This window comes from Phoca vitulina, unplaced genomic scaffold, assembly GCF_004348235.1.
Source record: "Phoca vitulina isolate PV1807 unplaced genomic scaffold, GSC_HSeal_1.0 scaffold8, whole genome shotgun sequence".
NCBI lineage: Eukaryota > Metazoa > Chordata > Mammalia > Carnivora > Phocidae > Phoca > Phoca vitulina.
In genome coordinates this window covers 46384066-46407989 of record NW_022589711.1, presented here as the reverse complement: position 1 = coordinate 46407989, position 23924 = coordinate 46384066, and the positions used below count along the sequence as shown (strand labels likewise).

At 47.0% G+C, this 23924-nt stretch overlaps 1 protein-coding gene across 14 annotated transcripts in view; it reads right to left on the bottom strand.

Annotated features, from left to right (window-relative positions):
• KALRN (kalirin RhoGEF kinase) overlaps positions 1–23924 on the bottom strand; it is a 641436-nt gene that overhangs the window by 16149 nt on the left and 601363 nt on the right. For all 14 annotated transcript variants that reach the window (XM_032406711.1, XM_032406713.1, XM_032406719.1 and 11 more), the window contains 7 exons: positions 22997–23056; positions 8905–8932; positions 8260–8431; positions 5660–5781; positions 4870–5001; positions 3174–3338; positions 1162–1240 (listed from right to left, as the gene is read on the bottom strand). In XM_032406711.1, coding sequence (XP_032262602.1) covers positions 1162–1240; positions 3174–3338; positions 4870–5001; positions 5660–5781; positions 8260–8431; positions 8905–8932; positions 22997–23056 — 758 coding nt within the window. The remainder of the gene's footprint in view (positions 1–1161; positions 1241–3173; positions 3339–4869; positions 5002–5659; positions 5782–8259; positions 8432–8904; positions 8933–22996; positions 23057–23924) is intronic.

The window sequence follows — 23924 nt, the reverse complement described above, 5'->3', positions numbered from 1 at the left end:
TTTTTTGCCCCCTCCGGCCACACAAAGAAGAGTGAAAGGAGAGCGAAAGTTGGTTTTTGATGAAAGGTATTATGATGAAAGGTTGTGAATTACATTGTGACTCCTGCCTAAGAAATGGGAATAGCAAACATTTGGGCTCTTTCCACAACCTCTGTCACAACGACCCCACTCAGGAAATGTTATGCTTCATTGAGAGACGTCAATCAGAGATAGAGATGATGGTAATGGCCCACCGTTAGTGGATGCTCTTTTATTTACACATCCAGGTGGGGGTGGAGGACTTGTAAAAGCTCCCCACCCTCTCACCTAGACCACATGCAAACCAATGCCCACATAGAGATGATCCTCCATTTTGTTTCTTTCCATCAACTATTTTCTGGGACAGGTGATAGATTTTTTTTCATTGTTTTGTTAAAAGTCATATTTTTATCTTTTTATTTTTGAGGACACGCTTTTCTAACTAAAATAGAGACAGAGAGACAGAGAGATTGTGTGTGTGTGTGTGTGTGTGTATGTGTGTGTGTAGGGGGGGACTGGACTGGAAATATCCATAAAACAATGTGATTGGGCTTGACATATGGACATATATAGAGACCTGAACCAAAAATTAGTGATTATACCTTCTTCTCAGGAACACATGGAACTTCTAACAAAAATTGACCCTGTACTGCAAATAAAGCCAGTCCCAACAAAAGTCAGAGTCAGTATCACATAGATCAAGTTCTTCAACTACAATGTAATTAAGTTAGACATCAGTAACAAGAAGATAATTTGTAAAAATCTCATACAGCTGGAAATTTTAAAGTATTTCTATTACAATTAGGTCAAAGAAAAGAATCATAGTTGAACTGAATGATAATGAAAGTGCCACATATCAGAACTCAGGAGATGTAGCTAAAATTGTATTTTGAAGAAAAGGCTGAGCCTTAAATTCTTATATCAGAACAAAAGAAAGGCGGACAGTTGACAAGTGAAGCCTCCCCTCCAACTTAAAAAGTTAAAAAAAAAGAGCGGTAAAAATACACATAAATATTCTAGTTTTTTTCTTACTATAGAGAGAATACACTTAGGAGAAACAAACAACACTAAAAGCAAGTCGTTATTCTGATGTGACGATGTTAAGTGCCCATAAATGAAGGAATAGACAAACGGGGTCATTACCTTCCAATTTCATTCAGCTCAGTATAAGCTGAATCAAAATTGTCCTTCCAAGAAATGGTAGCACCGTCAGCAGCAGCGTCTTTGGAAGAGAGAGAACCCATTTATGATACTGAGGAAGTCATGTAAGAATAAAGAAAAGATTAACAGAAAATCTCCTTCATTGCCCCAAAGCAATTCTTGTGACCAAATATGGAGTCTAACTCAGTGGGAAAATGCCAAGATTCTCTGAAATGTTATTTTTAAAAATATCATCCAAGGGCAAGCTGACATGAAAGAGTCGGACCCCCTCCCCCCCCCCCCGCCCCCACTGTGCCATCTACATAAACACAAGAAAACTTGGGACAGTCAGAGATATAACCTCTGGGTATTTTAAAATAGAAATTTGGTAGAAAAAAATCAGAAAGGAGAAAAACACATGGAAGGCCTAAGAAAGCCAGTGAGAATCAGAGCTGAGGGGGGATGCAGTGGAGGTTAGGGGAAGAGTTACAAGGGCCCAGAGAAGGAAAGGAGAGGAATATGCTCCAAACATCCTAAGCACTGCTCTGTCAGCCCGCTGCCTCAGACAGCGATGAGCTTAGCTGGTATACTCTTTGGCAGCATTACCTTATATGATGTGTTAATTCCCTGGCAATGATTTATACACACACACACACACACACACACGTGTGCAAGCATGCACACCAATACATATTTGTGCTGCCTCTTGGGACCAAGGCTCACGAGAAGGGAGACATGAGGCAGAATTTAGTTAGTGGCTTGGGAGGAGAGTACTGAGCTGACAGCGAGGCTCTTCTGACCCGGGCCACCTCAGGCCACCCAGAGCACAGCTGGGCTGAGGCTCAGGTGCCTTATCTATATGGAATTCTGACGAAACGGAGACCCAGGGCCAAGGCTTCCTGGTGAGTCATGGGTCCAAGGGAGCAAGGCCACTGGGAGGGAGCTGAGCCCCTGGGGACGGGCTGGGGAGCACTTCCAGAGTCAGTGGGGGTTGGGGGTGCTGGGCTGTAGCTGAAGGCCCTAGAAGGCTTCTGAAGCCCCTCTGGAGACTCTGGGATCCCCTTAACCCAGAGACATACAGGTCTGTTGTCTTTCTAGGGCAGTGACCTCCTCCTCCACCCCAACACACACAACCCACTCCTTGTACCACGGAATACCTCATGACTTGGAGATTTCTTCAGGCTAACAAGTGTCCTCTTCCAAAATGTTCTTGGGACCAAGGGGGTGAGACAGCGAATAGGTGGTATTTGTAAAATACTCACGTGTAGCCAGTTATAGGTGTATCTTAATTATCCAACACATCCACATAAAAATGTATCCACCTTGAGGGGCGCCTGGGTGGCTCAGTCGGTTAAGGGCCTGCCTTTGGCTCAGGTCATGATCTCAGGGTCCTGGGATTGGGCTCCCTGCTCAGCTGGGAGTCTGCTTCTCCTTATCCCTCTGCCCCTCTTCCCATTCATGTGCACGCTCTCTCTCACAAGTATATAAATAAAAATCTTAAAAAAAATATATATCTACCTTAAAAAAAGACATTCTGGGAAGGCTGGGGGTGGCGAAACTATCAAATACTCATTTTGATGCAAATCCTTCAAGCAGCTTGCTTTCCTCTCCCCAGCTTAAACTGGTAAACGGGGCTGTCTCTAATGCTGTGAGGTACACTTACGCCTTGCAGGGGGTCCCAGGGGAGAGGAGGTTAGGTGCCCCCATCTAGGAAAAGGGGCAGACGGCATCCAGGTGACTCACGACTCCTGCCCGCCCCTCTCTGTTCCCGGGGACCCACGCGGGTGCCCAGGGACCCTGGCAGGCCCGGGGTAGACATGGGTGGCAGACCTCACTTTTGCTCCAAGACGGTTGAAATCACACTTTTCATCAGGTCTCTGAAATGTTACTTGACGGAAGCCACTGGCAAATGCAGGTTCCCTCCTGCGTGGTGGCCTGCCATGCGCCGGCGGGGCTGTGAGCTGCCCGGGCGCCTTGCCGCCCCGCCTGGGGTGCTGGGCATGGCCGGGACTCACCGTACTCGGGGAGTCGCACAAACTCCGAGGGCTCGCTGGGAAGGCTGATCCCCCAGGGGTTACTGGCGCTGACTCGGAACTGATAAGGACTCCCAGGACTGAGGTCCTCGACGACAAGGTAAGTGTCCAGGGTCGAAGCCACCGACTGCTGCCAGGTCTGGGAACCTAGCGCACGATTTCCGAGGACAGGGAAAGAGAAAAAGCCAGAGGGACATTGTTTCAAAGACCTTCAGCAAACAAAGAAAAGGAAGTTGACACATTTCCATTCAAGGAACCGTTGTGGTTGCTGATTGGGCTCGGCAAGGCCGTGGGCCAACTGTGGCAGGCTTGGGCTCCATTTCCTAAATGACTGAATGGATCATGAGGGGCGGGACAGCAGCTGACCCAGGGACGCCGCTCATTCCCAGACGGGCATGTGTGAGGGTGAGAAGGCGGAGCTCGTGCAGAATTTACAGAGGAACGTGCGGCCACTCGTTAACAAGGCACAAAAATATACCAGAAATCACAAGATGCGAGACTATATGCATTTGGAAGTGGAAACAAACTAGAAGTGAACAAGCACTGAGCACTCCATGCACGTGAAGTGCTGTGCAGGCGTCCACGTGATTCTCCCATTTCACTTCCACACTGAAATCCCCAGAAACCCTGCGGGGTTGGGAACAGGAGGAACCGAAGCTCAGAAAGATGAAACGATTTTCTCGTGAGAACTGTGTGAACATGAGCTAAGAACTGCACAGTGCGGAGGAAAGCACTAGCTTTGAGAGACGCGTCCCCCGGCTCAGCTCGGACACCTGTGTGCTGAGCGGGGACGCCCAAGAGCGAACAGCTTCACAAAGACGCAGAAGTAAACAGCTTTGTAACTGCACAGGGCCTGCTCAGCAGAAGAAAGAAGAGCTGAGATGCTATGAGCAACGGCGAGTACAACAAATGATTTTGGTTCTGGGCATGAACAGTGGCTGGAAATTCAGCTGTGTAATTCATTACGCAGTTCAGAGATGTGTTATTAACAACTAGAGCTAGCTGGCAGCTTCATATGTAACTAGTTCTTGATAATAGGCGACAGGTTCAGGTGTTTCTGACTGCTGAACTATGTATGTTCTCTCAGCATGTAAACGTAACAAATTTAAACAATGAACAGCTTTTTAAAATCATTATACACATGTATGTATGTAAAATTGAGAGGTCACACAAAATATATATACAATCTCTATTTATATATGTGATCTCTAACTTTTATCTGGGGGTGGGGGTAAAGCTCTGCTCCTGTTACCCTCGTTATCACTCTGGGAGAAAGATCACGAATTCACAAACTTGACACCTGGGTTTAATGCCAGCCATGATTCTTACTAACGCCCGCCTCGTGTTCCTTAACTTTCTTTAGGCCTTAGCCTCCTCATCTGTAAAATGGGCCTGATTGCCCCTGTCTGGGGAATAGGGCTTATTAAGGGCAGAAGCGCACACAAAGGCACTTTGAAATCTGCCAGGAGTCATCAGTTTGGGGAAAACCACTGCTTGAAGTTAGAGATCAGAAGGCGGCTGTAGTCCGGCACTGAGGTCTTTATGCTGAGTTGGAAGACACAAGAAGGAACAGCTGATGAAAGGCATGCAGGTAGTTTATGACTCTGAAGGACCTCCCCTTTTGAGGAAGGGAAGAAAGAAACCGAAAAGGAGGGGGTAGTAGGGGGAGCCGGCGCACCTTCTTCTCTGTACTCCACGGTGTAACCAGAAATTGTACAGTTTCCCGTGCTGGAGGGAGGCAGCCAGCGGAGGATCACGGAGGTGCAGCTTCTCTCCTGGGCGATGGGGCGGTTAGGGGCCGCTGGAACACCTTCGCAGACAGAAGTTATGGTCAAGCGCTATTTCTGCAGAACTTGGCATTTTGCATCAACGTTGAACGTTTCCTAGGAAACATGACCTTCCCCATGTCTCACATTTTTCCTACGGCCCTTTCCACCAAGTGGCACACCTTTCTCCAGGCTCTGGAGAGGCCTGGCAGATACACTGTGGGGTTAGAAGTTCTTCCTTGGGCTAAAGACTGCACGCTGGAGATAAAGCTTGACCCGGAAACTATGCAGATAAGTTATGGCGGGCCACGGAGTGCCCTTAGCGAAGACTCCTTCTCTCCCCTTTGCTGGACTTTGGGATTTCACAATGGACATTTTCTTCCCCAGGTCTCAGGGAATCCTTGTAATGTCTACTTAAAATATTTGATGAACATAAATTCATAGAGATAGGAAGTAGAATGGTGGCTGCCAGGGGCAGTGGGGAGGGGGGATGGGGAGCTGTTGTTTAATGGATATAGGATTTAGTTTTGAAAGATGAAAAGAGTTCTGGACATTGGTTGCACAATAGTATGAATGTACTCAACACTACAGAATGTACACTTAACATTGGTTAAGATGTTCAATTTTATGTTACGTATATTTTACCATGATAAAAAATATTTTAAAATTATAAAAGGTGCTTGACGAACAAAGAGCCCGTACCTTGCACTTTAACTGTAGCGGACGTAGACGCGGTGCCGTGGTCATTTGTTGCTATGCACGTATAGATCCCACTGTCCTGGGGCATCAGATTGCAAATCTTCAGGGTGATTTCCCCCGAATCACTAGAAACACCAAAAGGATGCTCCTCAGACTCTAGTAATGACACAATTGACTGATGGGTAAAATCCCATAGGGTGGGCACATGGTGTGCTGAGCTGAATCCTCAGGCCCAAGGTCTCGTCCTAGCTCTGGGACTTTCCTGTACACCTTGGGTGATCACCTTGTCTTTCTATATTCCCATTTCTTTATGGGGGAAATTCTTGCCTCTCCTATGTCGCATGTTTGTTGTATATAGGGTATAGGGATAGAAAAGGAGTAAAACGAGATAAGAATTAGAACATGGTTTGAAATATATAAAGCCCTATGCAATATTACTGGTATTATTACCACTAGCAACTTTGTCCTAAAATATTTTCAGTCTCATAGAACAATAACAAATGGTACAAGAAATTGGAGGGGCAACTGGGTGGCACAGTCGGTTAAGCATCTGACTCTTGGTTTCAGCTCAGGTAGTGATCTTGGGATCCTGCGACTGAGCCCCATGTGGGACTTCATGCTCTGCATGGAGTCTCCTTGGGATTCTCTCTCTTTCTCTCCGTCTGCTCTCCCCCCCAACCCTGGCACACGCTTGCTTGCTCTCTCTCTCTCTCTTAATAGGTGAATAAATCTTAAAAAAAAAAAAAAAAAGAAGGGGCACCTGGGTGGCTCAGTCAGTTAAGCGTCTGCCTTCTCTTTGGCTCAGGTTGTGATCCCAGGGCCCTGAGATTGAGCCTCGCTGCTCCGAGGGGAGCCTGCTTCTCCCTCTCCCTCTGCCCCTCCCCCCCACTCCTGCTCTCTCTCTCTCTCACTTGCTTTCTCTCTCTCTCAAGGAAATAAATATTTTTAAAAAGATTTAATAAAAAACAAAAGAAAATGGAACAACTGAGAATGAAAATGTTTAAGTATTTCAAATTCTACTAGGGGACCCTCAGAACAATTAAGTGAATTAAGTAAAGGGCAAATTCCACCACTAAATGCTAACTTCCCTAATAGTCCTAGTCTGGGGGCCAGGATGTCACAAGGGAAGCACTGCTCAGAAAGGGTGAAATGCAGCAGTCACCGTCAACCCCACTCCCTCCCCGATGTGGAGACATATACAGCCCATGGCCCTTCGGGACCCTCACCAAGCACTGGCTCTCACGCTGAGTTCCATGGGCCCACTGATCTTAGGACCTGGCTACTCCCGGCCATCTTTGCTGGGAATACCATTTCATATGCATAAAAATTAAGTTAATGGATGGGAGTTTGATTCTAGGTGATTCTTTGATAAATGCTTAAGCACTTAGGGCTCGTTACTGCTTGTCCACTATAAACAGTAGTTAGGGGGCGCCTGGGTAGCTCAGTCATTAAGCGTCTGCCTTTGGCTCAGGTCATGATCCCAGGGTCCTGGGATGGAGTCCTGCGTTGGGCTCCCTGCTCGGCGGGAAGCCTGCTTCTCCCTCTCCCACTCCCCCTGCTTGTGTTCCCTCTCTCACTGCGTCTCTCTTTGTCAAATAAATAAATAAAATCTTAAAAAAAAATAAACAGTAGTTAGTACACAATGAATACTAACAGAATGATTGGGAGGCAGTCAACCAAGTCTTTTTTTTAAATACCCTTTCTTTATGGAAGCATGTGTATGGCTGGATTTTCTGTTTAACACTGCGTATTTTGGAGCGAGTCTTTTTCTTTTCTTCTAGGAAAATTGTTCTTAGGTTAATGGAAGAATTCAATAGATCACTGTTTCACAGGATCCTGACAGGCACAAAGAAACCCCAGGATGTTGGGATGTGAGACCCACATTCCTCCCACAGGTCTGGAGCCTTTGCCGCTACTACTGGCATAGAGATTCCCTTGGGGAGCCTTCAGGAAAGATCAGCCAATCGGGTGGATGTACGTCAGTGACTGTCAAAGCTCTTCAAAAGCATGGTTCATGCTTGACCTGAGATATAGAGGTTTATGGTTTTTTTTTTCTCCAAAGATTTTATTTGTTTGACAGAGAGAGAGAGACAGCGAGAGAGGGAAAACAAGCAGGGAAGTGGGAGAGGGAGAAGAAGGCTTCCCGCCGAGCAGGGAGCCCGATGCGGGCCTTGATCCCAGGACCCTGGGATCATGACCTGAGCTGAAGGCAGACGCTTAATGACTGAGCTACCCAGGCGCCCCTAGAGGTTTATACTTTTATTTATTGAGTGTGGGTGCAGAATGCAGTCTTGCCAACTGTCCTTGTAGGTTCAGGTACGTCTCTGTGATGCCAAGCAGCACGTGAGCATGCGGGGGCCCTCACGCAGCCTGGCAGGCTCGGTGGCAGGGCGCAGTGAGCGGCGGGGCCATGTGAGAGCACTGGCACGAGAGCACGCTTTCCCGAGCCGCCCGCAGCGGTTGACTCCATTTCTCTCCTCATCAAGGCCAAGTATTTGCGCTAGAATAGGCCCCAGGGCAGCTGTCCCCCCGGAGAGGCTAAGCGCCCGGCACGGAGGCTGCACCAGGGTGCGGGCGGTGTCCATGTGGGGCGCTCAGCTTACCAGGAGGAGACGGTGGATGTGGCTGAGCTGTTGTCCGTGTCAAGGACGTTCTGGTCTGGCCCCTTCCAGGTGATGGTGGGCTTCGGCCGCCCACAGACTTTGCACTGCAGTGTCACCGTGTCCCCAAGCAAGCAGGTCACATCCACTAAGGGCACAAGGAATTCTGGGGCCACTGTGGTCAGATTGACATAAATCATCATTTAGAACAAACAGAATAAACAGCCATTTCCCAACACCACCCTCTCCTGCCCCCCACGTGTAATGATTCAAATAACCTTCAGCTTAATACTGTTGAGTCATCCGTGTCCCAAGAAGTATTTTAAAAATAATAAATGTTTACTTCAGAAAATCAGGAAACACAGAGAAGTAAAAAGAAGAAAAGGCTCCGTGATGTCCTGATACAGAGGTGAGTACTGCGAACATTTTGGTCTATGTCCTTTGGGCTTCCATCAACACCCTTCTTCTTACACAATTACACCTATTGCAAGTTGTGGTCTTTCCCACCCCAGCAGTTTATCATGAATGCCCTTCCTTGTCCATAGCTCGGAACCACATCACCATTATTTACAGCCTCTTCCTCACTGCTGGGTTTGCCACAATTTATTTAGCCAATCCCCACGTTCTTGATTCTACTTTTTAACTCACCTTCTTGGATGAAATTTGGATTTAAGATCTGAAAAACACAAAGAAACAGAAAATTGCTTAAATCTAAATTACTGAGAAACAACAGGAGACTTCTACCCTCTTGAGTAAAAAGGAAGTACAGTTTCAGGAGACGAAGCCTGGAGGCCAGGCTCTCTTGCTTGCGACCGTGTCAGCATCTCAGTAACAACTCTGAGCACCTGCTGTGCTTCCCTCTCTACTCTGGTTCTTCACGCTCCTCGGGGTGGCCCAGGGTCCCAGGCAGGTGTATCATGACTGCGAGCTCTGCTGGCTGCAGCTGGCCTTTCTCTCCTGCGTTTCACTTCCTCGGTGGCTCTTCCTCCCTGTCAAATGCATAAAAGCCCTGCTCCCTGCCCCGCGTCAATCTGCGCTCGAGCAATGTGTTGGCACCGGGTCTTCCCGGCGTCACGGATTTTCAAAAACAGAGCACCTGACCCGGATCAAACTGCAATGGTCATTGACATTAAGCACTAACCATTAACCCAATGGTTTCCTTCCAGATGTAGCCCTCCCCCACCAAACGGGGGAACGTTCTCTTCAAGCAGCTACATGCAGAGCTTGTGTGGTTGCAGGGGAAAGGGAAGGTCATACCCGTCCATCCTGTCCCCAGCATAGAGCAACTTGAAAAGCACTGACCTAGGGGTTCTAGCTCTTCGTGCTGCCTAGGTGAACACACGGACTTAGGCCAACAAAGTGACCTGACATTTGCATGGCTGGTTGGCAGAGACGCTGTGGGGGCTCTTGACACACATCGTAAAGGCTGCCTCGTGACCCCACGGATCTTCACAGAAGATGGACTTCCGGCCGACTAGCCATGCTGAAAAGTCACCCCTTCTTGATTTTTCTCTCATCTTTTGTTTTACCTCTCATCACGGAGTGCAGGTTATAAAGCTTGGCGGGGTGAATGAAACATGGGTTTCGGAGTCAGAAGGGCTGGGGCTCACCTCCTTTGTTTTGTGTGATAATCACTTAAGATTTATTACATCAATTTCCTTCCCTATAAAATGGAGATAACTAATACCTATTGCGAAATGTTATCGCAAAGATCAAATGAGTAATATATATCAAGTGCTTGACACAATGCTTGACAAATAAGTATTCAATGACTACTTAAGTAAAGAAGGATGATCTAATTCTAGTCATCTTCCTTCTGCTACGCAGCCTATTGTTACAGTGCCTTTTCTCTAAGAGTTTATGTTGTAAAATTCTTCTCTCCTTCGTGAATGAAGCCAGACAGCTCACGTGCCTCACAAATGGCCCACTGGGGCCTTCATACTTATCTCCCCATACTTGCTCCTGTCGTATGAGAACCCGGTTTCTGTCTGTTCTTCCCTTAATCAGGATCCATGTGAGCCCTTTGGAACAAAGATGCTATTTTCCCCCTTTGGATTCCCCTTTGCAAACCAATTGCCCACATACAGCACCCAGCTTTTTCATAAAGTGAGCTGTGGAAAACCCTTGCAATGCCAAGTCCTGGGGCTGTCAAGTCTTGAGACTGACCTCCGCAGTGCTCTCTGCTAGTCTCAAAGGCCACATACACCGCTGCCCGGCCTTCCTTTAAATCAGTGGTTCTCAGTCCTTAACCCTGGCAGCTTTAAAAACACGAAAAGACCAATGCCTGGACCTCAGGCCTAGAGATTCTTTTAGTTGGTGTGAAGTGGGGCCAGACATCGGGATTTTTGAAAGCTGCCTCAGGGGAATCAACGTGCACCCTGGTTTGAGGAAAGCCGCTGAAAGCCCCCTCTATCCAAGGGAACTGGTCTCAGGTAAACCAACTCCCTGCCCCTGAGGCTTTTCTGGGGTGGGGCGGGGAGATGTGGGGGTATTTGGTAGAAGCTGCCTTTCCCACACCTAAGAGACCCCCTCTTCGTGAGGAGACATGGGGCTGTGGCAGGGGGACAGCCCGGGAACACGGTGGGCAGCACCCCATCACTTGTAGTGATGTTGAGGAGGCCACAAAGCTCCCCCCTGGCTTAGCCAAGGCAGAGAGAATGACATCGGCACCAGTCATTTCACAGTCCAAGGAAAGGAGATGAAGAATATTTTCTAAACGTTATCAGGGCTTATCACAGAGTGGCGAGATCAAGGGTGGCTTTTCCCCCATTCAAAAAACATTGTCTCCTCCTCCAGGCTGGTGCAAGCTTTTATGGATTTAGAGACGTTAGGATGGAGGCTCTACCCTCAGGATTTATAAAATGTCTGAATTTCGGGTGATTTTTTTCTTTCTCTTCTTACCTGGGCTTTTCAAATATCCTGTAGTCCTTATGTTTCACTTTTATAATCTTTTTCAAAGGAAAAGAGGGCACAGTCAGAACTACTAGACTGTAGGTTCCTCAAGGACTGGAGCATGTTATTTTTCTTGTATCTCAGGCCCCTAGCCTGGCTTCTGCTGCAAAATGGGCATTTAATACATGTTGGTTGAATGAATATTTGACCTTCGTCCTCATTCCAGTTCTTCTAAGAATTGGGGATGGCTCATAAATAGAACCTGGAACTAGGTCCATACGATCTATAAAATAATTATTTCAGGGTGTATTACTAATAATATTTGATCAGAGCCTGTTTTCAAACACAGATGGAAAGCGAACTTTTGGGAAAATGATGAAAAAAACAATAAAGTCCATTGCCTCTGAGAGAGGAGGTTCTCAGCGGCGTTCCACTTGCGAGGGAATATAAACTCCAGGAGCGGACAAAGCATATCGTATCCAGACCCCAAGCCAGACACACTCTCTTGCCTTGGACATTCTTAAGCAGCTTAGACCTCAGTTGTAGCTGTAAATTGGGGATAATGGTGCCCACCGGAAAGCTTGTTTGATGCAAGGGCTCATTTGTTCCGATAAAGATGTACTGAGCTGCCCCTTGGTTGTGGCCTGCAGCGAGCAAGGCAGACATGCTCTTGGGCCAAAAGTCTGGTGGGGAAGACGGAATTCAGTGACCTCTGCACAGCGGCCAGGATGGTGCCTGGCTGATGGTAACAACCAGCCTGAAACAGACACGGAGCACTGTCTTCTCCCTCGCCCCACCTCCCCCGTCAGGACTTTAGGGTAGAAACGATTTGGGAATCCTGCCAGCTCTGTCCGGTGGCCTGTATTTCCCATCCTGATGGGAATCCACAAGGGAGTAAGATAGTGATCACATGCCAGGAGTGACAGGGAGGAGACAAATGGCCCGTTTCTCCATTATAACATTTTAAGTGGGGTTTCATAACTCTGAACTGCGGTAGTACTTCTATAAAACAGCACCCCAAACTGCTGTGTAGGGAATTTCTTGCCTTCTTCCTCTTTCCCATCACTCCCAACTGCGTGAGGAATAAGGCAAGAAAGTAGCTCCTTACTTTCCACGGTTCTTATTAAACACATAGTTTAAAAAGCAAACCTTCCTAATTTGGAGGTAGACTTAGCGGGAAGTTGGAGAGAAAGGTTGCCAACAAGGCTTACTTGCAGGTTCTCTATCTGGAAGGGGCTTGTGGAAGGCATCAGTCTTCATTCCTCTGCCTCCTGGCCTACCCAAGCGTTGCCGATAATGGTAATAACACCAGTGATTTGTGTCACATCATGTAGTTGGCATAGACCACTCACAAACTCCTTCATTTGCTCATCCTAAACTCTGGGAGGGTGTGCCAGGCAGATGCTATTGTTCCTATTTCCAGATGAGACAGGGAAGTCCATGTGAGGTCACATGTGCTCCTTCCACCATAGCATTCCGTGCACAGGCAAGGTCTTGGAAAAATCGTTGTGACACGTTGTCCTTGCTGTCGAAAGCCTACCTGTCTACCTTTGCTCTCTAACCTTGATCTCCATCCCCTTTCTACCTAGTCCTCCCCTTTAAACTCCTCTAGCAAGGACCAAGAGCCTGGCTGAAATTCATGCTAATGCTTTTCTAACTTTGACTCTGGATTATGCCCATGGAAGAGTCCTCCCTCATTTTACTCTTTCTACTTTGAAGCAAGTTGGAATATGGACTGGAGGAGGGTCACGACAGCCTCCTCACACTGCAGTGGAACAGCCTAGGTATTTGTCTATGGCTCCCTGTGGACTACAAGGCCCATGTGGGCAAGAACCTTGTTCACTGTTCTTGCCTCGGAGCCTAACACAATACCTGGCACGTAAGGGCTCCACGGGTATTTGCCAAATCCATCCATCCATCCATCCATCCGTCAGTCAGTCAGTCAGTCAAGGGGTGGGATCCTAATTTGGTGCGAGTTGAGAAAATGTCTTGCCATGAACTTGGAGTGTTTTCCTATTTCCATCAATTGGAATGTGACTTGCTCTGGAATCTCATCAGTCAGTCCATAACTAAGAGTTAGCTGGCAGTGATCTTTTCCTCCTCCCTGCTCTTCCGGAGGTTGGTATCTATGGCTCTGCTCGTGCTTCTATTACGTCATCTTCCCTGCATGCTATTACCCTACCAGACTCATGAATCCTTTGAAGGTAGTAACCCTTTAACATGTTTTATGCACCATTAAGTCATGCTGCCTACCATAGCATCTTTGCACATAGCAGAAGCCCACGTATTTGTTGAATCAAATTAACTCACCCAATTAGTAGACTAGAATCTAGGCCTCCTGACCACCTTGTCTAATGATCATTGTTGGTGTGTGCCGAGACCTGAGATATCAGCCCGGGGCTGGGAGGGGTAATCATAAGCTACACACATTTCTTGAAACCTAATGTTTTCCTTCCTTAGAAACAGTTTGAGAGTCCGTGGAGAGCGGTAGATGGGAAAGAGGAGGGAACTGGAATCGAAATGGATGTGGTAATGGAGGCAAAATGACACTGTTGTATAAAATGCTCATGTTCTCTCCCTGGGAGACGCAAACCCAAGCGGGCGAGGCTGGTAGAGCAGGGCTTGGGAATCTGCTTTTATTTGAACAGCAGAGGGCGGCAGGTGGTCACGTTTCCTCCTTGAGAGAGAGAAAGGAACCACCACAACGTGGTCCACCAGCTACTTAGTTTCTTCCTTCTGGAGAGAATTCCAATTGTTTTCTTCAAAATGGGAGGGCAGTGAGGTAACGGGAAAGAGTTAGAGGTAAAATCAACGAGCACTTAATAACAAGCTGAGCTTTGAAGAAATCTTGAGTCTCTTTTTCTTGCCAGTCAATGTCCAAGATTCTGGCCCCATGTCCTGAGAGTGATGGCAAAATCCTTGTCTAGAAAACCAGGTGTCAACTGACTCCAGAAGGAAAACACCCCACCCCATTTTTTTCCCAATCCCTCATTACCGGTCACAAAACACAGTTCAAAACTACAGATCTAGAATGCTGAAGGAATCAAAATGGCCAAAAGAAACTCAAACCGAATGTTCTAAACTCATCTCAGAACTAGCCTGAACAAACCCAGAATTTGTATAGTTGGCCTTGTTTTTTTAATTGCCTTTGTGTTCTTTTAATGGGAATCTCTGTTCAGAAGAGAAAGGGAAGGGATTTTAGATGATTTTAGGTGAGGAAATTTGGCAATAAAATGAACAGATATAAGAAAACCAATTTCTAAAATTTAGGTATGATTTCTGGTTTGGAGGTTTAATCCTTCCTGTTTTTAATCTGGCCAAACAAGACACGATTTTCTAAATGTTTAGAAAATATCCCTACCTCTGCTTATCTCTAAATGGACATAAAGCAAGCTGCAAGACACAAAGTATGTGAATGCAACACAATCCCAAACAACAATGGGATTGTCTTTGAAGTAGCTCCTTACTTTCCAGAGTATTTTCATGACTGTCTAGTTCTAAGTCTTTTTTCTTCAACTTTGCCTTTTTTTCCCCCTTTGACCTGGTTGTGATAGAAATATTTTTAGATTTCCTAATGTATACGTTTTAAAAACTATTTTTGTTACTGGTTTCTAACTCAATTGCATGGTGGTTGGAGACCTTGATCTATAGGATACTCATTCCTTGATTTTTTGATGAGACTTGCGTTATTAGCACATGGTCCATTTTTGTAAAAAGTTGTGTGTGTTCTTGAGAAGAATGTTTAAGCGCTGGCTGTTGGGTACAGATCTCTGAATGTTGATGTGTCAAACACATTAGCTGTTTTATGGGGATTTCTAGTCCGACTCCTCTTCCCACCCTTCCTCAGTATTTTGGTTAGAGACCATTTGGTGTGTCCTTGAAAATAAAAAGGATAAAAATATGACTTTTAACATAATAATGAAAAAAAATCCACCACTCATCCCACAAAATAGTCAAAGCAGAAGGTGGTTTATTATTGTGCATGCATGGGTCTCCTGTGCTCCCAGCAGCCTGGAGTTCTGTTCAGAAGGGACTGGGGTGAGGGGTGCTGTTATGACTTCCTTTTTATACATCACATGTCCAACGTGGAAGTCAAGATCTTGACCTTGGATAAAGGCTTTATGGATGAATGCTTTGAGGTCTCATCCCTTAATGATTCGACCCTCCTCATATTCCTACCCCCAAAACTTTTTTACTTTTTTACTCCTGTTCACCTACCTCTAGGTCTACTGCAGCAGCCCTCCAATAGATCTGCCTGACCCACTGTTGCTTACTCAGGTGCCAGCTATCTTCCTAAAGTGCAGAATGAGGGGCACCTGGGTGGCTCAGTCGGTTAAGTATCCTCGTCTTGGTTTAGGCTCAGGTCATGATCTCAGGGTTGTGAGATAGAGCGCGGCATCGGGCTCCCCGCTGGGCATGGACCCTGCTTAAGATTCTCTTTCTCCCTAATGAAACACATGGACTCTGCTTAAAAACCTACTTTTGCTCTCGTTGTCCACTGGGTCAAGTCGAGGCTTCCTAGCAAGTTTCTCGAGGCCCTCATTGTTTGGTCTCAAGTCATCTGCTAGGCTTTGTCTCCGACAGCTCTTCTCACATACCTAAACCCCAGCTACCCAGACCATATACTCTTCTCAGGATGTGCCAGGCACTTTCATACCTCAGGCCCCTTGCTCATGCTCTCTTCCCCTTTACCCTTCTGCAAGACTGTTTAGTAGTCCACCCAACCCATACACTGCCATCACGTGAAGCCAATGATCATACTTCCTAGGAGACACAGGCTGTGAGAATACACAACCTTGGGAAAGTTACTTAACCTCTCTCTCTGAGCTCTAGTTTTCTCATCTGTAAAACAGGAATAATGATAAGAGTACCTATGTATTGACACTGTTGGGAGGAAAGGACTTAGCAGAGCCAGGTACATAAAGAAGACTGATAAGTAGTAGCTGCTCTTATTAGCCCAGTGCCTGAGTAGGTGTGTAAATACTCACTGAATGAATAAATGCATGGCCCTGTGCCTTTTAATAGAGCACATTGTAAAGTTTGCTGTGTGATATGAACATTTAATCAAACCTGCCTCTCCCTACATGACTGCATGCTTCTTAAGCATGGGACCTGATCTTATGTAATATGTTGGCCCTCCATTGTACTCACTGCAATGCTTTGTGTTATTCACTTTCGATAAATTGAATTGACTAGGATATCATGTTGAGTGAGCTTATAGGTGAATCTTGACAGCACAGGGTTGAGGAGGGAGGTGGTGGTCTTTGCTTCTCTAATAGCTGCTCTTAGAGCAACTTCTCCTGGGTCAATGGCACCTCATAATCTCATTCATGGACAACATAAATGAGATGGGCGAGGCCTCCAGACTAGGGTGAGAGTGCCACAGGACACACATGACTGGGGGGAGGGGTGCTAAGTGACTGTATTGGCCTGAGAAATCGATTCAGACATTTCTCCCATGTGATCGGATCTCCTTTCTTGGCTTCCGTGGCTGGACTCCTGAGTCACTGGGGAAGGGTGTGGGTGAGGCCAAGTCATCACCCCCACTGTCAAGGGATTTAAAAAGTTGTCGAGGAAGAAATTCTCCTACGATAAGCAGATGTGCAACAAAGGGAGGGCCTGAACCTTCTTTAAAAAGTACCTGAGCCTCACTGAGCAGACCTCCTCCACATCACATGCCAAGTTTGGCCTCTCAAAGCACCACAATCAAGACCGGCTCTCTCTCTCCCTTTTTAAAGTAATCTCTACATCCAACGCGGGGCTTGAACTCATGAGCCTGAGATCAAGAGTTGCATGCTCTACGGACTGAGCCAGCCAGGTGCCCCAGACCTGCTCTTTTTGTTGGTTGTGTGACCGTGACCTCTCTGACCCTGTTTCCTCTGGGAGGGTAAGAAAACCCCATCTTCACAGGGTTGCTGGAAGGAATAGAAAACCTAACAGATGTGAATATGCAGTGGAAGATTTTCTTGCAATTCCCCCAGGAGAGAGAGATGCCAGCTCTGGCAAGCTAAGTGCCCTTCCCTTAGTGGCAGTATATAAAGCAATCTGCATGTTGAGTCAGAACAAAGCCAGGCAACAAGAGTGAGTCTCCAGGCCAAACCCATCAGATATATTACAAAGAAAATATTTTGTAAAAATAAAAAGACAGGAATGTGATGCTTCACTTTCTTTTCTCCAAAGAGCTCTTTTCATAAAAAAAAATTTCTTTTTATATAATGCAGTAACAGGCATCAGTGGAAATACACTGGCGATGCCAGGAGGTCAGTCACCTGACTAGGGGTGTAAGAAGTTTCCTTCAGTCTGTCTGGCCAGGTTATCTTGAAGCTCTGAATCTGGGACAGGGAGCCAAAGCAGCTGAGGTGCGAGCAGCAGGCTAGCTCTTTCAAGATGCAGAAGCTGGGGCTGGGCAACTGTGGGTATGGGGAAGGAAAGAAGGGTCAGCTCTGGCCACTCAAACCCTTCCAGGGCCAGGAGTGGACATTCCAGTCTGATCTCAGGAGTAAATGTACCCGGGCCATTCCTGGCACACCTCCTTCGAAGCAAATTTCAGGGTCAAGCCATAGAATCTCTGACTTCTTCTGTTGGAGGGTCTCAGCGTTTTCAGTTAGAAGTTCAGGAGAGCAAAGGGTCTCAAAGTCCACTGACATCACACCTTGGATCTGTGTGGTGCTCAAAGGATTCCACGCCGCATACATAAACACCTGTACCCTTGAGCTGTGTGACCTCTCAGAGAAACCCAAGGCTCGGCAAGGCTAAGTGGCCCGAGGCCGCACAGTTGACAGTACCCAGACTGTAACTCAGGTGTTCTGACTCCCGTTCCAGCGTCCTTTCCATGGGGTACTTTCCATGTGCCTTTGTGTGAGTTTTAGAAAAATAATCTCTACCCCCAACATGGGGCTTGAACTCACGACCCCAACATCAGGAGTCAGATGCTCTACCGACTGAGTCAGCCAGGTGCCCTATCTTTGTGTCATTTTTATTTAAGTCATACTTTAGCCCTGGAAAGCTGGGATGGGCAGATATGATATTCCTCTTTGTTGAGCTGGAAAGTTGAACAACAAATCCACACAGAAAAATTGGCACTGGGAGGCAGGTCTTCTCGTCTTCCAGGATCTGTGTTTTAGATTAAAAACAACCTGGAGATGAGGGAGCAGCCCCCCGCCCATGAGGGGAGCAGGTTGGTGGAGGTGGGGGAGCGATGGCCAGGGAAAGACACATTCTGCCTTCAGGGCATCTTCTCATTTTCAAACTAAAAGATACAACTTTTCTGCCTCAGTTTCCTCCTCTAAAAGTCTTTGAAGGGGCTGGGGTGATGGACAGGAATGCGGAGTTATTGTTCAGTGGGTACAGTTTCAATTCGGGATGAAGAGAAAGTTCTGGAAATGAATAGCAGTCACAGCTGCACAAATAGGGAAGGTATTTAATGCCACTTAAAGATGGTTAAAATAGTAAATTTTATGTTATGTAGGTTTTACCACAATAAAAAGTAAATAAATGAAGGGGATGGAGTTAACTGAAGGTTTCTAAGTTTCTGTCAACTCTGAAAGTCTAGGATTCTTACCCTGACTGGAAATTTCCTTATGATGTAGCTTTGCCTTTCCAAGTGCTTTCTCTCCCTCATCTCTCAGAACGCTCTCCCACAAGACCCCAACCCTGTTCTTAGGCAGAAAGGAACCACCTGAGCTGTCTCTCAGCTGGCATAATGACCGAGGGTAAGGTCTGCATTTAGTCTCCGTCGTGGATGAGGCTGGCTCCTTGTTAAATGGGGCAGAGATGGAGCCTTTTTGGAATTGTGACAATTTCTTGCTTTGATGGATTGATGTTCTCTGCTAAAAGTGGCATTGGGCTTTGTTTTAAAATTACGATGCATTTATTTAATTGGGCTTGACATAAAAGCTGGACTGAGAAACCTTATCCCCGAAGATGAAGGCCCAAGTCTGGGAGGCTGGTTGAGGCCTTCCTCCTCCAGCACATGGTGTTGGCACGCAGCAGTTCTGGGGCTGGAGGGCAGGTGCAAAACCCCGAGTCTCAACACAGTCCTCAGACAACTTTCTGAGATGGCAGGGGTGTGGGAACCTGCCTAGCTGGGTCCTACGAGAAATCCAGGATAGCTCAGGGAGGATCCAGACTTCTCAGAGGTGGGCACTGGCTCAGAGGGTGGACGGCGAGCCTGAACCCTTGAGCCCTGGCCACGGCCTGGGTGTCCGCACAGACACAGGAGCAGGGGCTGGACGTGGGAAGCTAGCAGGTGGGCGTGTGATGCTCAGCAGACCATCTCACCTGCAGTCCTCAACAAGGAAAGGCACTCAGCAGTCTAAGCTGTACTGGAAAAAATGCATTAACTGGTTCCCCAAACAGCCTAGAGTTTGATTTTCAGCCTGATTGGATTCTTCTTCCATGTAGAAACATTTCTCTTATATACTATATCCTCTTCTCCACCAGCCTCCAACGTGTAATCAGCGCAAGAGAAAGTAAGGTGAACTATGGACAGACCTTTGCCATTTCTAGAATAGTTCTCTCTGAGGTGTGGTCACAGATCAGTAGGAGCAAGGGGGAGCCAGACCATGAGAGGATCTGTAGACGGAGCCAACCTTGCAGCGGCTTGTGTGCCGGGACTGGGGCGTGGGGGCTGTACCTGAGGCTCTTCACAAGCGTTTCTCCATAGGGGAAGACAAAGGTGGATACATTAGAGCAGAATTACCTCCTTCTACATAGCTGGGTGTTCTTGGAAAGCTTTGGAAATCAGATTCCTCGGATTCAGGGTGCTTCATTTTCCTCTTAATTAGCTTTCAAGGAGGTGTCTATAAACCTCCATGAAACGGTATGGTGGGACGTACGCCAGCCCTGACGGTAAGCAAAGATGCAAGGAAACTGCTCCTTAAAGGGACCCTTCACTCCACCAATTGAGAAAAAGTAAAGAAAAGTAGCGAATTTGGCAGTGATGGACGTGTGGAGGCAGGAGAAAGCCTAAATACAGCTGGGATGGGAATCAACACGCGGGCAGCAGGTCAAGGGCTGACACTGGAGAGGGCCGGACTTAGCACCCAGAGACCTGGCATGGAACAGTGAGTGCACTGGGTGTGCGGGCCGGCATGGCGGCTGGGGTTGAGCACAGGGGTTCATGGCACAAGCCACGGGGGTGGCAGCACAGCTCACCAGGGCACAGGGACACGCTGTCAACAACCAGACAACGCACATCACAGTGCTCAGGTTCAGAAGATAAGAGTGAGGGCGCCTGGGTGGCTCAGTCGTTAAGCGTCTGGCTTCAGCTCAGGTCATGATCCCAGGGTCCTGAGATCGAGCCCCGCATCGGGCTCCCTGCTCGGCCAGGAGCCTGCTTCTCCCTCTCCCACTCTGCCTGCTTGTGTTCCCTCTCTCGCTGTCTCTCTCTCTCTCTCTGTCAAATAAATAAAAATAAAAAAATAAAATATAAAAAAAAGAAGATAAGAGTGAGGCTGGGGGCCAGGCTGGGCCTGGTAATGGTGCCCCAAATGACCAACGAGCAGCCAGAGGCCTTCAGGAGGCCACCTGCTTCTCAAGCTGGGTCTTCAAGGAGTCGCTGTCTTTACCATGCACCCCTGGCCACTTTCCTCCTCTGCAATGAACACTGCAGTGAAGTTCTGCTTACCTATCCTGTGGGAAAATTCTCAACTCATGTTGAACAGGTTGACTCTCTATGTCTCATTTGTTATTTGTGTCTGAAAATTCTAAGCTAGCAGCGCCAAGACGCCTGTGTTCCCTCAGCACCTGCTTATGTGTTGAGTTAACTTTAACACAGCCACTGCCCAAGAGCTCACTGGCACCTAAGAGGATCCATATGGAATATTCCAGGGCTGCATGCACACCTCCTACAGAAACCTTGGACTAACCAGAATATTTGGCTGGCTTCTAACCACATGCCCCCTCAACAGTGCCAGTTAACTGAAATGACTGCCTCAAGTATTGTGTTTGAAAACTTTCCAGACATGCATCAACACAATTCATGGCTTTCCTCCATTCAGCATGAACATCCTAACGCTTTTGCTTATGTATCCCAAATCACCTCCCTGGGACCCATCTCATTCAGTCTATGTGAAGGGCTGTAAGCCTTGGATGAATAAGAACCTTAGAAATGTGTTCAATTCACAAAGCAGGGCTAACGCGTGTGTACGTGTGTGTGTGTTTATGTCCTTTTGCTTATCTAACCATAGAATGGAGCATCTGATTACATCAGTTAACTTTCTCTGTTTGCGTTGCTCATTTGGCCCCACATGGCTCTGTGCCCACTTCTTGCATTAATGAGCAGGGTGGGAAAGCCACTTTTCTCTCCCCATTCCACCTGAGCTGAAAAAGATCCCAAGTTGCTTTCTAGATCACAAATACCTGGCTTGTCCCTCCCTCTGCCTAGACTTCCTCTACTTGCAGATGGTATCTCTGATACGGGCCAGCAAAACTTAGACCTGGACATACAGGTGTCAGCACGGGTCTACAAGCTGATAGGTGTGGGCTCCACGGGAGCTAGCGCCTATCCTATGAAACACAGGGAAAGCAGAGCCAGAAATTTCCCCTGGCTTCCTCATTCTCTAAGATACATTTAGGCTACGAGTGCCATACCCACTTCCTCCCACGCTGCAGCACTGCATTGACCCACACCTGCTGGATTTAGCTCTGTGGCAATACCCACGCCCACAGGCAACCGTGGCATCCTGGCAGAACTCCTACTTTCAACCACTGTTTCTGACCTGATTCAACGCAACTGGCATCTTCCCCAGCTGACTTACTCCTTCTTGGGCAGAATGGTCTTTCTTGGGTTTTCTGGTCATTGACTTAATATGGTGGTGGGTTTCTTTGGGATTAGGTCAAATTAGAATAATAATAATAAAAGTCCATCTAGTTAAGTGGAAAGCTTAGGTCTATAAAAAGGAAAAGATTTTTAAAAAATACTCTTTATTTTGTACTTAGGGGAAATCTCTAAACTTTTATCCATTACTGGTAATGGGAACACAGATTTGGAGAAAAACATTTCCATTTACTCTGAAAGACAAAATGGCAGGGAAAGCCAGCCTACATGTGCTCTAATTGTCTAGGGCTTATAACTTTATGAGGGTTGTCACTCCGTGGCAAGCCATGCTGGAGGTCCTATTTCTCTAACCCAAGATAGTTTCTAGCCAAGAAGGGGTTGGAAGTTGATTCAATGTTCTGGGTGGAGGTGTTGGTTCTACTCCCATACCTCTGGAGCCCTACAGTGGAAGAAAGGTCCCTGACAATGTTTTAGTCTCCCTGTCTCTAGAGAGACTGCTGCTAAGGTTACAGGGCTGCTTTTACTTCCGGATGGGACAGCCACCGCCCAGAAGCCCTGGGGCCAGGCAGAGGTGGGTCCTGGAGTTGTTACCATCACTCATTTGCTCTAAGCCAGCCATATACAGTGACTGGGGAGCACCCACCAGACCACACCTAGTCCATGATTTTGCTGAAGCCTCAAGGGAGGAATAGGTTCTAGTAGAAGAACCAGGTGAAGAGAATAAAGGGAAAAGAAAAAGAGGGAAGAGGGAGGAAGGAGAAACAAAAGAGGGAGAAACTAAAACTAAAAGGGTTCTTGTCTTTCAGCTAGGAATCGGCCACTCTTCATAACGCCATTTTCCATGAGGAAAAAAAAGTTATTTTTTTAAAAATATCTAGGTCAAGTTTTCTATAAAAATTGAGCTGAATCAATGTTCTTTTTGTCTTTAAGTTGGGAGGGGACACCCAGAGATGCTCTCACATCACCATTTATCCTTGACTGACCAGTCACTTTAGCAAGGTCACTGTTATAGAACACATTTAAAAAGACAATCATTATAGCAAATAGGACAACAATAGCTGCTTCTACCTCCATGCTAGTATTAGGGTCAAGATCATCACACTCTGACTCCTCGGAACTGTTCGTCTCCTTGAAGGGCAGCATGAGGAGGGGGAAGAAAGAGAACACAGTTAGAACACAGGTAGCTTTTGCTGGAGAGGGAGGAGAACTTCAGAAAGGCATGAGCAATGGGAAATTGGGCAGAGAAAAAAAACCAAGTGCTTCTAAGGTGGGGGTGCTGATCACCCAGGGTGGCAGCATGCTCTTTTCGGGCCGGGATGGGGGTGGGGGTGGGTAGCTGGGATCATGTGCTGCCACACATCTCATGGGAAACAGCAGTGGAAGAAGCAACCACATGAAGCGTAAGTGCTGTAGAATTTAAATTCTTGTCTTCTGTGAGGCTGGGACTTCCCTGAGGAAAGTGAAGAAGGGAATACAATTTCTTTTCCCCAAGAAGGACGTTAGCATGGGTTTCAGTTGTTCTTATTTTGCTCAGGAAGGGGAAAAAGTGCCAGGTGGATAATCACACATTATAACGATGTTCAGCATCAGAAGTCTTATTCTCATTGTCCAGAGTCAGATCCTTTTCAGAGGGCCCAATGTAAAGAAAACAGATCACATCGTTTCAAGATGGGGGGGGGGGGGCAATATGGGTCTGCTGAAGCTTAGAATCAATGGGTTCATAGTAAGAGGTGGATTATTACAAAACAGTAACTTGGGCTTGCCAATGTGCCTCCCCTTCCCTGCCCATGTGTAGGCCTGAAAATGATGTCGTCTGAATTCTGGGGAAAAGAAATGAAACTTTAGCAAGGCCATAGTGGCCCTTAAATTCCAAACCTCGGACTTCACAGGGTTGGAGGTTTGGCAAGCACTCCTAATCTCCTTACCCTGCATGTATTTTCAAACCTAGGATACTGAATGGGCAGCTTTGAGAACTTCAGTATGAATCAAGCATCTT